Raw genomic sequence first — 15,236 nt, forward strand, 5'->3', positions numbered from 1 at the left:
CCTGCTTGCATATCTTTTCTGATCTATATCTATACACAAAACTAGCCACAGAAAGAATAAGTCATAAAGTTGTAGTATTTAAATTGTGAAAAACTGATCAATTTTAATATTGATCCTAAGTTTAATCTTTGGAAATATTTTGAAGGAAATGTCAACGTTTTGTTTTGTGATACATGGGCAGTTATACACATTAAGGAAAGTATGAAAGAGAAAGCAAAATTAATCTGTCATTATGTCCCCAAGTTCAAATTCTGATTATTATTTTTTATTTTTGGTGATGGGTATTTTCTTTGCTGAGTTTCCTTTTTGGGGTTTGGAAATACTTACTCTTAAATGAATGAATCATTCAATATTTAATGCCCTCCCTCCCTTTTTCCCTTTTTAAAAAAAATCATTTATTTATTTACTTTGCTCTACATTTAGGCCACCATGACCTTGAAAATGTAGCAAGATTCCTTTGACTATTATAATTATCTTATTGTTACATACAAATGCCCAAACTATTCTGTGACACATAGACTCCATATTTCAGTAAAAGCAAAGCAAAGTTCACCTATCTTCTACAAAAGCAGATATATAATGTGTTACTCTAAGAGTTCTCCCTTCTCACGTAAAATTTTTACTAATGGGATAACCCTGAAAAAAAGGTGATTATAAATTAAAAATGTAACATTTTAATATCAAAGCAATTTGGTTTTTCTCAATTTAAAAAACTGTCATTCCATATAAAGTTGTTGCATTTTGTATAACATTTAATGTACAAAGAAGAATTTACCATAAATGAAGTAGATCTAATTCATGAACATTTATATTATTAGCTGTGTAATCTTGGACAAGCCTCTTTATCAAGGAAAGAGATTTAAATATAAATGTCTTTAAACAGAAAAACTGTACTGTCAAGTGGAATTCAATGTACTTCTCATTGTTTACAACTGATTGCAGTTACATGCTAAGTTAACACCTGTTCTTTTGTTCTTTCCTTTCCTTTTCTCCCTCTTAGGATGTTCCAACAAAATTAGTGGCAAAAGCTGTCCCTTTGCCTATGACTGTGCGTGGCCACTGGTTTTTGAGCCCAAGAACTGAGTATACAGTGGCAGTGCAGACAGCCTCAAAACAAGTTGATGGTGATTATGTTGTATCTGAATGGAGTGAAATTATAGAATTCTGCACAGCAGGTAAGAGATATCGGTATAAATACAGGAGAAAAACAATATTTGGTTGTTTCTGGAAAGCTAATTGCAGAAAAAATTTTTTTTGGAATTACATGGTGAGATGTGCTGTATTGGTCACTTTTGAATTGTTAGTATCACTGTGAAACAGAATGAACAATATTAAGTTGATTGGATTGAGTGAGGACCTTAGTAGAAAGAGTCAGTATCAAGTCATTCCTTCTATAGTTTTTCCCAGTGTGAACACTATTCAAAAAATTGGTGGCTTGAAAATATACTCAGCATATTTTTGAGCTTTGTTTTGAGAGGGATGGCATTTTCCCTTTTTTTCTTTCATTTTTAACAGTTAAAAGAGAAATCAAGACCACTTCTAATTTAGAGGTATTGGAATCTCTGTCCTTATCAGAAATGTTACTAGAATTTTCATTAAAATGATGGAAAAGCCTACAAAACACTTTAAAATTAGTGTCCTGTAGGTGTATGTATGATATATACATGTTTCAAAACAATGGCAAGCTAAAGGAAGGAAGGTTTTAAGAGAAGATACATGTCTTTGAAGGAATTATTTTTTTATCCTTTATAATCCAGTTCTGCATTGTATCCGTGCACTGCATTGAATGTTGAGCCAGTGAACAGTGGTAAAGCAAATTTTGTTGCTATGAACAGTTTAGTTAGATTGGTCTGCTTAAAAGTCTTAATCATGATTAACCAAACATTTCCCCTAGTTTCTAGCACAACAATTTGACCACAAATAGTAAAAAATAGCACATAAGTTACACAACGCCATTACAGTATCGAGGGTGTTGTGTACTCAAAGACCATGAACTGGGAGCTAAAGATCAAGTCTATGCGATGATTTTCTCCAAGTCACACAGCTAATAAAGATTGACAAGCCTCAATTTCTGCATGGATAAAATGGTCATTTATAAATTTAGAAGGGAAGACAGATCTCTCTGCTGTTTTACTGCTTAAATAACCCCAAAGACCAGGGTTAAGCCAGACCAAAGCCAGGAATTTGGAATCCCATCAGTCTCCCTTCTGGGTGTCAGAGGCGCAAGTAGATGCTAAACTTGAGCAACCAGAGCCTGAATGGATGCTCTCAGGAACACAGCTTTCTGCCCTACAAACACCAACCCCTAACATGGTCTTTAATCTACCTTGTAACCATAAAAATCTAAAGGTCATTCTTATTCTACTTTCCAGTGTTGGTATTGATTGCAGGTGAACCTGTCAGCTTCTTTCATTGAGTTTACCACCTGCTTAAAGGAACAGTATTATGGTGCTAGTGGACATTACTTGGTTTATGGAAAAATATTTAGTTTATTTTTGTTTCACGAGCTTTTATTTCAACAGTAAAAGAATGTAAGGATACTCTAATAAACAACCATAAGCCAGAACAAAATATATGCCACACAATGATTTCTCTTTGAAATGTGATTTCCCATTTATGAAATTGAAGTTCCTAAGATGAATTCTAATGATCTTCAATATAGTAAGTGTTTAGGTTATATTTTTGGTATCCTGATTTTAATGGACTTTTTTTGGGATTATTTCAGACTATTCAAAAGTTCATCTAACACAGCTGTTGGAGAAGGCTGAAGTGATTGCAGGACGTATGCTTAAATTTTCTGTTTTTTATCGTAACCAACACAAAGAATATTTTGACTATATTCGGTAAGAGAAAAAAGTGACTTGTTTTACTAAATACTATTCTAAATTATAGGTTCAGATTTCCCTTGACTTTATTTCTGTCAAGTAGAAATTATTGGCTCTTCAAAAATAGTTCTTTGTTTCTTTCTGGCTCAAAAATCCAGAAAAAGTCAGATTATGAAGCTTGTCTCATTTCCAGATTTCTATCTTGCTAGATTTTAAAACTGTGGTATTTGGATTTAGATAAGCATTTAATGTACACATTCCTCAAATTCCCACAGAATGCTCACTTGTCTTTGATTAGATTTCCTTTTTGATGGGTCTCGAAGACACTGAAGATCAGAGAATAAAGCGGTGATTATTTCACAGTGCATTATTGTAAATCAGATGTGATTTGCAGTTTTTGCATAACTGGAAATTTCATAATCATTATCTTGAATTAATTATCCATGAAGACAGTCTACTTTGCTTGCATTTTAATTCCTATTTAATTAATTTGTATGGGATAAAATATGTTTATCCCTAAAAGCAGTGTCTGAGAAACTGAATTTTACCCTACTAGTAATTTTATTAGTTTTAGAAAGTTTTCTTCTACAGGTAAAGTGTAAAAGTGTAAGTAGGTGTTTGTTTTAAAGCAAAACCAGGACTTTTAAAGTGACAAATGATAGTTTCTGTAACTTTTAAACAGTAAACCCTATAAAGGCCTTAGTCACACCTTAGACTCCAACAATTTTGAAGTGAACATAAAAAATAAATTTTGGAAATTTTCTTTACCATTTTCATTTCTCTTAAATCAAAATTGTTTCCAGATCTGTCATTTGCATTATATATGAAATAACAAAAAGGAAAAAAATAGTTAGGTATCAGTGTACTTTCAGTTTGAGTGTATTAGCTATATTTTTATCATTTTGGGTGGTGAAAGGATTCTTGCCTTTTCTTGGAATAACTTTTATAAAAATAGGGTTAGACCCATCATTGTCTTGACTGGTAAAGTGTTTATGTCACAGTGTATGTAATTTCTAGAATGTTAGTCATTTAATTTACACAGCACATTCTGATCGATATAGCGCAAATTATTTTACTTACAAATTGCTAGGGAATGTTTAGGAATGAGCAAAAACACAACAATGATGTGTTTCTTTATATTGATTAAACATCAAATTTGAAAACAAATTTTCCCCGTACCGTTGTCTCAGATACATCAAGCAAATAACCCCATGACTGGTGCCAGGATTAACTTTGTTGAGTGTTGCTAGTGCCTCTGTTAGGTGGCCACTGGAGGTCAGTATTGCCCTAGGATTTTCTTTGTCCTTCACATTAGCCCTGGCCTGTGTTCAGACATTTCATACTTTATAATTTGCCTAATCTGTTCTCAAAAATACTTCAAAAATGTAAAGATCTGGTTCCTGGCAGGTATCAAGATTATAAATAAGGACATTTGCTTTTGTAGAATTTTCAATAATATGGAAGATATTTAGATGTAGAAAGGTGTGTCTGCCAAAGCATGAGTAAATTTGTTAACTTGTGTTTCTGGTTATTTAAAGTTTTTTTCTCAACATGTAATATTTCTACACTTTTATTGGATATAGCACAGTGTTTCAACATGTATAAAATTGACCAAGCCAGGTTACTATGTCTTCCATTTTCCTGCCTTTTGTGTTTGGAACCTACCAGTTCCTCTTAGTTCTTTACATCATATGCTGTTGTGAATTACAGTACCCCACTGTGCTATGTAACATTGGAGCTACTAGTTAAATCTGATTGTGTTGAGCCAAATCTTTATTTCCCCTTCCCTGCAACATCACAGCCTCAAATAATCAGTATACTAAATTAGTATTGACTGATGACTCCCACATATGAGAATGTGTATTTGTGTCTGGTATTTCACTTACTGGTCTGTAATTATACACAATTTTCTGCGAATGTCAGAATTTTCATTCTTTCTATAGCTGAATAATCCAACTGTGTGTATATTACATTTTCTTTATCCGCCCATCCATCATGGCTATTGAGACAATGATTGTGCCAGCTTCATTTCTTATATACCCAAGTGTGATAGCTGGGTCATGTGACAGATCTTAGTTTTTATGAAGAGCCTCCATACTGTTCATAATGGCTAGCATGAATCTGCATTCCTTTATGAGGTCTCTCTTCATCACCACTCTCATCAGCGTGTGTTACTATTGGTCCTTTTTATAATAGTTGTTCTAGTTAGAGTGAAATGCTATCTCACTGTGGTTCTGTTTGCATTTCCCTGATTGCTAGTGGTGTTGTGTTTTCTGATGTTAGCTACTAGCATTTTTCTCTTGTGAAAACTAATGAGGTTCTTATCTATTTCTGTACTGGATTTTGGTTGACTTTTGAAATACTGATTTGCCCTGGATGCTAATCTTTTGTGTTTCATCCACCCAAAGAAGTCCATGTGATTTTAGAAACTAGTAGCAACTGTAGAGGTAATTTGCTGGCAGTGACAACCTTCATTGTGGGAACGGTTACAATGGGTTTGAATAATTGAAGCAATTTCAGAGGCAGTAGAAGCTATAATGATTTTGACAATTACAAAAATTATGGAGATGCATGTGAAGATAAGGTACACCTTGATGACAAAAGCTGTGACCCCTGTGACTTTACCAGTATTTTACCAAATCACAAAATCAATGTGCTATGGCTGCAGCAGAAAATTTTGATAATTGCCAGGACCACAAAGCTAAGAAAGGTAGGTGAACCAGACAAATGACAGGGAAGTTACAGGTTACAATATTTATTTTTTTAAAAAGATTTATTTTATTGGAAAGTCAGATATACAGAGAGGAGGAGAGACAGAGAGGAAGATCTTCCATTCTCTGATTTACTCCCCTCGTAGTTGCAATGGCCAAAATGAGCTGATCTGAAGCCAGGAGCCAGGAGCCAGGAGCCTCCTCCAGGTCTCCCAGGCAGGTGCAGCGTCCCAAGGCTTTTGCCCATCCTCTACTTTTTTCCCAGGCCAAAAGCAGGGACCTAGATGGGAAGTGGAGCAGCTGGGACATGAACCAGTGCCCACATGGGATCCCAGAACATGCAGAATGAAGACTTTAGCAACTAGGTTATACCACGCATAGGCCCACAATAGATTTGATTTAGCTAAAGCCTGCCACCACTGCGCTTTGCTATTACGAAGCTGACAGGTTTAAGATAACATTCAAGTATATGAGTAAAACAAATTGAAAACTGCACTTAATTGTGTATAGGCTTTATAGGTTTTAGTTTTTCTTCTACAGAAAGTATACAGCATTTCAACCAAGGATTTAATGTAGATTTTTTTTCATTTTTGTTTGCACTCATTCTTCTTGTCACATGTAATGTTCTGATAACAATACTGAACGCTTTTTCTTAAAATCTTTTAACCTTCACATAGGGAAATTTTTTCTTTTCCCATTTGTGTGCCATTTATTTAGTTAATGCCTAATTTCTCTGGATAAAACTTCTGGTACTACATTGAGTTTGAGAAATGGCTGTCCTTTTCTGATTCAATCTTAGAGGAAATACTTTTTAGTTTTCCTATTTGATGTAAAGTTGGTGCAGGCTTGTAAATACAACCTTTATTATATTGAGGTCTGTTCCTTCTATACCTAATTTATTCAGGGTTGTTTCTTTTCTTTATCATGAATTAATGTTGAATTTTATCAATTACTTTTTCTGTACCTATGGAAATCAAATCATTTTTAGCCTTTGTAATATGTATATTTACTGATATGTATTAGATTGTACCAGCCCTACATTTATAGGATAATTTCCAACTGATGAATTGTCATTCATGTACTGTTGGATTCAGTTAGCAAATATTATGTTTCTATAATCATCAGGGATGTAGGACTATGATTTTATTGGTGTGGCCTTGTCTGCCTTTGCAGATTGAGTTTGGAAAGGTTCTTCAATGTTTTGGAATAATTTAAAAATTGATGCTAGCTCTTTTCTGAAAGTTTGGTTGATCTTTTGGCAGTGAAGATTATGTAGTCCTGAAAGTTTCTTTGTTGGGAAGACCACTGGAAGACCTATCAAATCATTTGCTGTGCAGTCAGCCCTTTGTGGCCTAATGGTGTACATACTCAAATGTCCCTTTGCAGGAAAAAAAATGTTGGTTCTACATTGATCTTTTGTATTTTGTATGTGTCTCTATTTCTGCCCTTTATTTCTTTCCTTCTTCTAACTTTAGATTTGTCTTATTTTTCAAATTCTTGAGACTAAATCATTTGGTACCTGCTTTATGTAGATGCTTATTGCTCTTAGCACTACTTTTAAATAGGCTATAGCATAAATTTCAAGATGTTGTGTTTTGTTCACATAGTTTCAAGGCATTTTTAAGATTCCCTTTTTCTTCACTGAAATATTTTCTCAAAAGAATGTTCAGGCTCCACGTATTTTTATAGCTTTGTTATCAATTCTAATTCCATCGTGATCAGGAAAGATGTATAATGTATGATTTTGATTTTTATATTTATTAAAGAGATTTGTAGCCTACTTAGAACATAGGGAATGTTCCACGTGTTGATGAAAAGAATGTATGTTCTGTAGTTGCTGGATGGAATGTTCTATAAACATCTCTTAGGTACATTCCATCTAAAGTATATTTTAAAGATTTATGTGTTTTACTTGAAAGAAAGGGAGAGACAGCTGTCTTCCATTCACTGAGTCACTCCCCAAATGGCCCCAAAGGCCAGAACTGGGTCCAGCTAAGCCTCTTCCAGGGTGTGAGTGTAAAGGTTTTGGGCCTTCCTCCACTGCTTTCCTACACCATTAGCAGGAAACTAAAGCAAACGTGGGCTGCCAGGACTCCAACTGACATCCATATGGGGTGCTGGTGGTGCAGGAAACCAGCTGACTTGCTAAACCACTGTGCCAACCCCAAGATTTTTTGTTATTCAAAATACTTAACTATAAAAGAGATTTCAGTTGCCTCATAAATATTCACACTATAAATTATGAAAAAAATCTGACAAATCTATTCCATCCATGAGGGGTGAAGTTTGATCCTACTGACAGGATATACTTTCTGATAGAAATTCCTAATTTTGTATTTGTTATTTTGCATGATTATATACTTACACATATGTGGGACATGTATCATATAATTATTTGAGTTTTAGAAATGAGACATATGGAATAGAAATGTTTCTCTATTCTTCCCATTACTAACAGTTTCAAATCCTGGATTTAAGTTATATAAAAGATATAAGATGACTTTGAGATTCAAAGACAGACACAATGACAGTCTGGATGTCTAGGGATGTCTATAAGCACAAAAACAAAAAGAATATCATCTTTACACAAAGAACCAGGAAAGGGACTGTGTCGACTATAGGTAACAGCCACTGTCTTCTAGCCAAATACCTTTGCAAGAAAGAACTGCGGTTCCACAGCTACCAGCCAAATCCAAGAGGTGAACATATACTTCCACCCTTTCCTAGCTAGACTTTGTTAATGGAGCTTTAATGGGAACCTCTACCTTCTCTTGTAATCCCCTCTCAACCCCGTGTCATTAGAGGCTAAGTAGGGACTTGGGCTTTTATCCTCTCTGACAGGAATAGCATGGCAGCCTGTGTACTTCTGCTCCCTAGAACATGTCAGGAGACATCTGCTAAAATACTAAAATCCATAATCTCCTCACATACCACCCCAAGATAGTATTTCCAAGATACAACTGAAATTCACTGATTATATCAACAGGAACACTGCAAATTGAATAACAAAAGATGGCTAAAGGCATAAATAAGGTAACACAGGCCTTGTAATTATCTACAAAGGTGTTTAAACAGCCACCATGAAAAGGCTAATAGGAGGAACCATAGGTCTGGTATTTCGAGTCAGACTGTCCCCTGAGATGGTAGTATGCCTTAGCAGAGCACCTGTTAGAGTCCCAGCTGCCCCACTTGTGGTCAGATTCCTTTCTAATGCACTTGGAAAAAGCAATGAGTATCTGACCCCCTAACGCCTGTACCATTCATGTGGTTGTCCCAGATGGAATTTCAGGCTCCTGGGGTCAGTAGCCTAGTCCTAAGCCATTGCAGCCATCTGGAGAATGAGCCAGCAGATGGAATATGTTTATCTCTTTCCCCCGACCCTGCAACGGATTTTCAAATAAATAAATTCTTAAAAGAAGCAACAAAGAAATGGAAGCTATAAAGAACTAAATGTATATTTCAGAACTGAAAAATTTTAGTAAGTAAATAACTCAGCGAGTAGACCCAATATCAGAATTCACAGTACAAAAACAAAAGAGTCAGTTAACTTGAAGGTAGACTACAAGCTGCCTGAACTCAGAACAAACAGGGATATAACTGACTGGAGGTGAAAAGCAGTCTCGTGGATCTGTGGTACCAAAGCAGATCTCATACTCCTAACCTCAGTCAAGATGGAAAGGAAAAACTCAGAGTGAAAAGTTATCCATAGAGGGCCCAGCATTGTGGTGTGACAAGTTGAAATGCTGCTCCCATACCTGAGTACAGTTCACTCACTGCTACCCTGCCTGAGAACAGCTTCCTGCTCTGATGTACCTGGGACAGCAATGGAAAACGACCCAAGTGCCTGGGCCTCTACCTGCCCTTAGAGGACCTCGGGTTGAAGTTACTGGCTCCTGGCTTCAGCCTAGTCAGGAGTAAGCCAACAGACAGAAGATCTCTTTCTCCATTTTTCCTTCTCTGTTGCTCTGCCTTTCAAATGCAGATAGAAATCGTTAAATATATATATTTATATGTTTATATATATTTGATGATTTCTAATATATTTATTTGAATATATTATATTCATATATAAAATATGTGATTATATATTATATATTTGCTTGAATTTTCTAAAATATATTTAGAATTACATTAAATACAAATATTTAACAATATATAAAGTATTTATATAGATATATTAATATATTATTTAAGTATATCATATTTACATATACTTATATTTAGATTTCTATCTGCATTTGTATTGTCTGCATGTATATTTATATTTAAATATATTAGAAATCAAATTTAATGATTTCTATCTGCATTTGAAAGGCAGAGCAACAGAGAAGGAAAAACAGAGAAAGAGATGTTCTGTCTGTCGGCTTACTCCTGACTAGAATTAGCAGCTGCAGTGCTCCCAAATTTGCCAAACAATGTAAACTTAAACACTGAAACTGGAAAAACTTCAAATGGGATAGATGCAAAGAAAGCCATGTTATGACACATCAAAAGCTGCTGAAAGCTGAAAACTAAGAAAATAATGTTGGAAGTCATGAAAGAAAAGGTATTTATGGAAAAAAATTTCGAATATCACCATCAAAAAATCAGAAGTTAGGGGAAAAATGCAAACTTTTCAATTGCTGAGCAACTATTACCAACCCAGGTTACTACATGCAATGAAACTACCCTTTAGTAAAGACAGTGCACTCAAGATATGCTCAGACACAGGAAAGCTAAGGGAATCTGTCACTAGCATAACTACCCTAAAATGGTTAAGAGTTTCTGAAGGGTGAAGCAAACAAGGAAGAAATCTTGAAACATCAGTAGGAAGAACAACAGAAAAACTAGTTTCATCCATGTTTTCACTCCACACTTATTTCTCATTTATTTTCCTATGTGTTGTTTCTATTTTTAAGTCTTTTCCTGAATATGCATTTCAGTGAGCTCCAAGATATCTTTAGAACTGCAATGGGTCTCAAATTGTTTTTTCTAAAGTCAGTGGCATACCTCATTGACTCAAAATTTGTAAGAAGCATCCTGCCTGGGGGAACTTTTGCTCGGCCAGGTGGTAGCTTGAATTTTTCATCCAAAATTTGGAATCCTGCAAGAGAAAATGGCACACTCAGGGGATTCTGGAGAATTTATCTGCTGTTTCCAAAGGTATAAGCAGGACTAGAGTTTTTAAAAAAGTTAAGTCAACGAGAAATGATCAAGAATGGAACATTTTTACTATTCTTGGAAATAAGAGCATTTAGAGGCCACCCAGCAGGAACGGTAGCTAGACGGTCATCAAAGCATCCAGCCCTGCCGGGGCAGCAAGGTTCAGAAGCGTGGAGGAAGTGGAGGAAAACACAGCCGTGTTTGCCCTCCTAGATCTGTTGGTGCCTCCCACTAGCAGATGTGAAATAAAGGGAAATAGAGACAAGCAAGAAATGGAATGCAGTCTCAGGCCATAATGGAAGACAAGAACGATGGAAAATGGAAAAAAGGATGAGGTAGAAGGAGATGGATCAGCACAACTTTAGGTAAAATGGCAAGTTAACCCAGTTCAACTGTGCCTGGGTAACAAACCCAAAACAAAGCATTTTTCTGCCAAGTGGACTGCACTCATTTTATCAAATTCTTGCATACTTTAAAGAAACAGTCCACATATTTAACCAGAAGGTGAGTTTCGTTTTCTACAAATTATTAGGTTTACCACAATTACACTTTGTAGTAACCATTTATTTCCTATTGCAGAGAACATCATGGGAATGCTATGCAGCCTTCTGTCAAAGATAACAGTGGCAGCCATGGTTCTCCTATTAGTGGAAAATTAGAAGGCATCTTCTTCAGCTGCAGCACTGAATTCAATACTGGGAAGCCACCCCAGGATTCACCTTATGGAAGATACAGGTTTGAAATTGCAGCAGAAAAACTTTTTAACCCCAATACTAACTTATACTTTGGAGACTTCTACTGTATGTACACTGCTTATCATTATGTGATTCTTGTTATTGCCCCTGTGGGATCACCAGGAGATGAATTTTGTAAGCTGCGTCTTCCTCAACTAAATTCCAAGGATAATAAATTTTTGACCTGTACAGAAGAAGATGGGGTTCTGGTGTACCACCATGCCCAGGATGTCATTTTAGAAGTCATTTACACTGACCCTGTGGATCTTTCTCTGGGCACCGTGGCAGAAATCACTGGTCATCAGCTCATGAGTTTGTCTACTGCAAATGCCAAGAAAGATCCCAGCTGCAAAACCTGTAATATCAGTGTTGGACGTTAATGCCCACTTTTCTTACTCAGCCCCTTTTCTTCTCTTAGGAAGACCGATCTACTCTTGTCTATTCTCATTGCCAGATGTTTCCACTGAAGCATGCACACACCGCTATCACCAATGTCAACTATCGCTTTCCAAATTTCATTATGAATCATTTTAGTGCTTCCTATTTCCTACCTTTCCTACCACTTTCAATGATGAAAAATAGTCTAAGTTCTCCTTCTGACACTTTATTTGCCTAGATGCTGCAATGTTTTTTTTTCCTTTATGCCAAACATAACAAAAGAATTATATAGACTGCTTTAGCAAAATACAAAATAATGGCTTATAAATGGTGTTGAAATATGCATTCATTTTAATCTACTGAACAAATATTGGGATAACTCCAAATCGCATGAAAAGGGTGTAATTGCAGCATGAGTGAAACCTTGAAACTAGAATTGTCAGCATTTCCAACTTGTTGTTTGACGTTGTTATTTATGTTATTTATATTAGCTAACAGGAAACAACTACTGTATTTCAACATAATAAATATAATAGAAAAATATTTTATTTGCATTGTTGTATAAAATATTTACAGTCATAGAATATATAGTTACATTTTAGTAGTAATTGTATACATGTCACAAAACCATTTCCTTTATCAAAGATGTAATGTGTAAATCTCAAATAGCTGTGTATCTGTCCTGTCACAAATAGATGACTTCAATTAAACAAGTTTATGGGCACTATTCTGATTCACAAAAGTCAAAAGAAATCAAGTAAATAGACAAAACAATAAGCCTCTGAAATAGTCTGCTTCTGAAACAGTCAATAATATTCCTATCCAAACTCTGAAAAGATGAATTATTTCATGCTTAAACATTGCAGATAACAGAAATATAAACAGGGTTAGTACATGAGAAAATGCCAACATTTTTACAAAAACAAAAGATGTGTTTTAATACAAAATATACCAAAGTTGGTGAAACAATATATTCTGCCTCTCCTAAGGTGTCCTGGCAAACAAACCTTTCATTTTGTGCATACTAAAGAACTTACAGCTCATGAGAAAGCGTTTTGACTTTACAAAGTACAGACCTTGGAACATTAAGAAAATGCATCATCCCAATGGAAAAATAGTTGTTTAATCTTACTGTAAATAAAAACATCAGATTACTATGGTCACATTAATTATATACTGTAGACACATCTATCCAAAATACCAATTTAAAAATTTTAATACGGTACTTTAATATAAACATCTATCAATTTTAGACAAAGATCATTCACAAAGTACATGCTATCAGAATGAACTTTGGTAACCAAAAATGTAAAATTTCAAATTACAGACAAAATAACTGCTATTTTTATATAGAAATAAAAAATTAGTGTGACACATTCTAGTATATTTTAGGTACTAAAAAGCTAGCAGACTTAAGGAACAAGGTAGTAAGTAGGTGTTTCCTCACTTAAAAATCTAATAGAAGTTTTAAATAAATCACTTGCTAGCTGAATTCCTTCCTAGAGAGAGAATAAATTTTTTTTTCATACTCTTTCTCCATGTTTCAATGTAAGTAATCTTTGGACACTAGATAAGCTTTTTCTAACAGGCAGCCTGGCTATGTATTTAGATTATTTTGCAGTCATTATATTGACAATGAATTTCTCCTTGGCATAGAAGAGGCTCAACTTTTCCCAGTTAGGCAGTTACATATTGCTCTTTTCCCTCTTTTAAATCCCTCCTCATAGATGATTTTATTTGTTGTTATTTTAGAAATACATAGTTTATCACTAATTTGTTTCCATTTTCATTATGTCAAAGCTGCTGGAAACAAGGAAAATAAGCCTGACTTTATCTCAAGTGGAAGTGTCCATAAACACTTCCTGAACCTCAGATCGTTTTGGCCACATCTTGCTTGCTGATAAGGACCTCTAATAACCTCAGTTTGGCTTTTATGTGCTTGTATTCATAGTACTCATCTGCCATTGGAATCCTGTCTTCCTTCTGTGGACTTCTGCAAAGCAGAACATACAGTCTGTTAGTTCATAATAAATAAGATCAGTAAATACCCTTTTATATAGTGTAAGAACAAAGTACTAGAGTTACAGCTGCTACTAGGTTTTTATATTTTACTCTGCTTACCTTAGCATCTTAATTCACTCCATTTTCCATGCATTTAGTTTCTAAGCAACAGTACCCTTTGACAATGTGAGATTGGTGTTTTTGCAAATACATGACACAAGGAGGAACAAAACAAAAGACACAGAACTTTAAGGACATTCTTTGTCCAATGATTCCAGTTATTTTCATTAACCTGACCAATGTTCAGCTCTGTAGGGGAGAGCTGTAACAAAATCAACCTGAAAATGCTACCAAAATAAACAAATAAAACATTAGAACCCTCAGAGATAATTTACAAATGTATGGTGACAGGAAAAAATGGCTATCTTAGGAATTTCAAACATTTCAAAGTTTTCTTATAAGTGTGCCTCTACCAAAATGTAGTAGAATCAACTGAGATATTTTTCAACTAATGCATTTTTAAGAGTCTAAATTCTAGCAATTCTTCATACACGAATTCCACAGACTACACATAAAATGTATACATTTTATTACATGTGCAGTGAACCACATGCAATGATTTTACTTTGAAGAATTGGGTGACATCTGGAGTTAAAACCATTTAGCTTCTCTCCAAAAAACGTCAGAATGTTTTCTAAAATGTAGTAATTACTGCAGGGTCTCAGAATGGTATTGTCTTCTTAAGCTAGTCAATTGTTTGTTGTTGTTGTGTTTGGTTTTTTTTTTTTAACCCACAACTTTTAATATTAGGGCTGGGAAATACAAATTGATTACTACAATTAAAACTAAGTAGAAACCAATACTTTTCAATGTTAGTATGGCTGAAACTGTTTATATGTAGCTCCATTCTACCTTCCCAGTAGACAGTTTTATGTAACATGACCGTTCTTTGTAAAAAGCTAATCCAGAAAGATTCTTTGAGAATGTAGTTATCTTGTATTATACCACTATTTACTGTTCCATAAGTTCTGGTAGGGAAGTTATAACTGCACACAATGCAAAGCTAGGCTTCATGCCAAATGTCAAAGTTATATTACAGTTTGGCTCCATTCTGTGTTACGAGACAAACTTACCGTAACTGATTTTTGAATACCATCTTAGTTATTACAGGAAAACACAGCCCATTATTTTTCCTGGTCCTAAATATCCTGTTTTGGTTAACAAGCAATATTCTTTGACTAAAGTAAAAAGTTCTGCTATATTTTTCCTTAATCAGTTTTCCTCATATCTGTAATTTTATAACTGTATTACCACAAATCCTATTACATGGTAAATATATTTTTACAAATTCTTTACAGTGCCTCAAAACATTTAGTAATGCATTGGCATGTTTATGTTACCTCATCAGGCTTTCCCAATAAAAGTTCTGAAGTAAACAATATTTA

General features: G+C 34.7%; 2 protein-coding genes across 7 annotated transcripts in view; one reads left to right on the plus strand and one right to left on the minus strand.

Moving 5' to 3' along the window:
- PHYHIPL (phytanoyl-CoA 2-hydroxylase interacting protein like) overlaps window positions 1-12,333 on the plus strand; it is a 34,783-nt gene extending 22,450 nt beyond the window's left edge. The window contains exons 3-5 of the mRNA XM_040976066.1: window positions 1,001-1,175; window positions 2,726-2,843; window positions 11,258-12,333. Of these exons, the coding sequence (XP_040832000.1) occupies window positions 1,001-1,175; window positions 2,726-2,843; window positions 11,258-11,792 (828 nt within the window). The 3' untranslated portion in view covers window positions 11,793-12,333. The remainder of the gene's footprint in view (window positions 1-1,000; window positions 1,176-2,725; window positions 2,844-11,257) is intronic.
- A 589-nt stretch (window positions 12,334-12,922) lies between these two features.
- Window positions 12,923-15,236, minus strand: part of FAM13C (family with sequence similarity 13 member C) — a 112,407-nt gene continuing 110,093 nt past the window's right edge. For all 6 annotated transcript variants that reach the window (XM_040976060.1, XM_040976064.1, XM_040976059.1 and 3 more), the window contains one exon: window positions 12,923-13,783. In XM_040976060.1, coding sequence (XP_040831994.1) covers window positions 13,660-13,783 — 124 coding nt within the window. In that variant the 3' untranslated portion in view covers window positions 12,923-13,659. The remainder of the gene's footprint in view (window positions 13,784-15,236) is intronic.

Source organism: Ochotona curzoniae, unplaced genomic scaffold (assembly GCF_017591425.1).
Source record: "Ochotona curzoniae isolate NIBS_2020 unplaced genomic scaffold, NIBS_Ocur_1.0 contig_2692, whole genome shotgun sequence".
Classification (NCBI taxonomy): Eukaryota; Metazoa; Chordata; class Mammalia; order Lagomorpha; family Ochotonidae; genus Ochotona; species Ochotona curzoniae.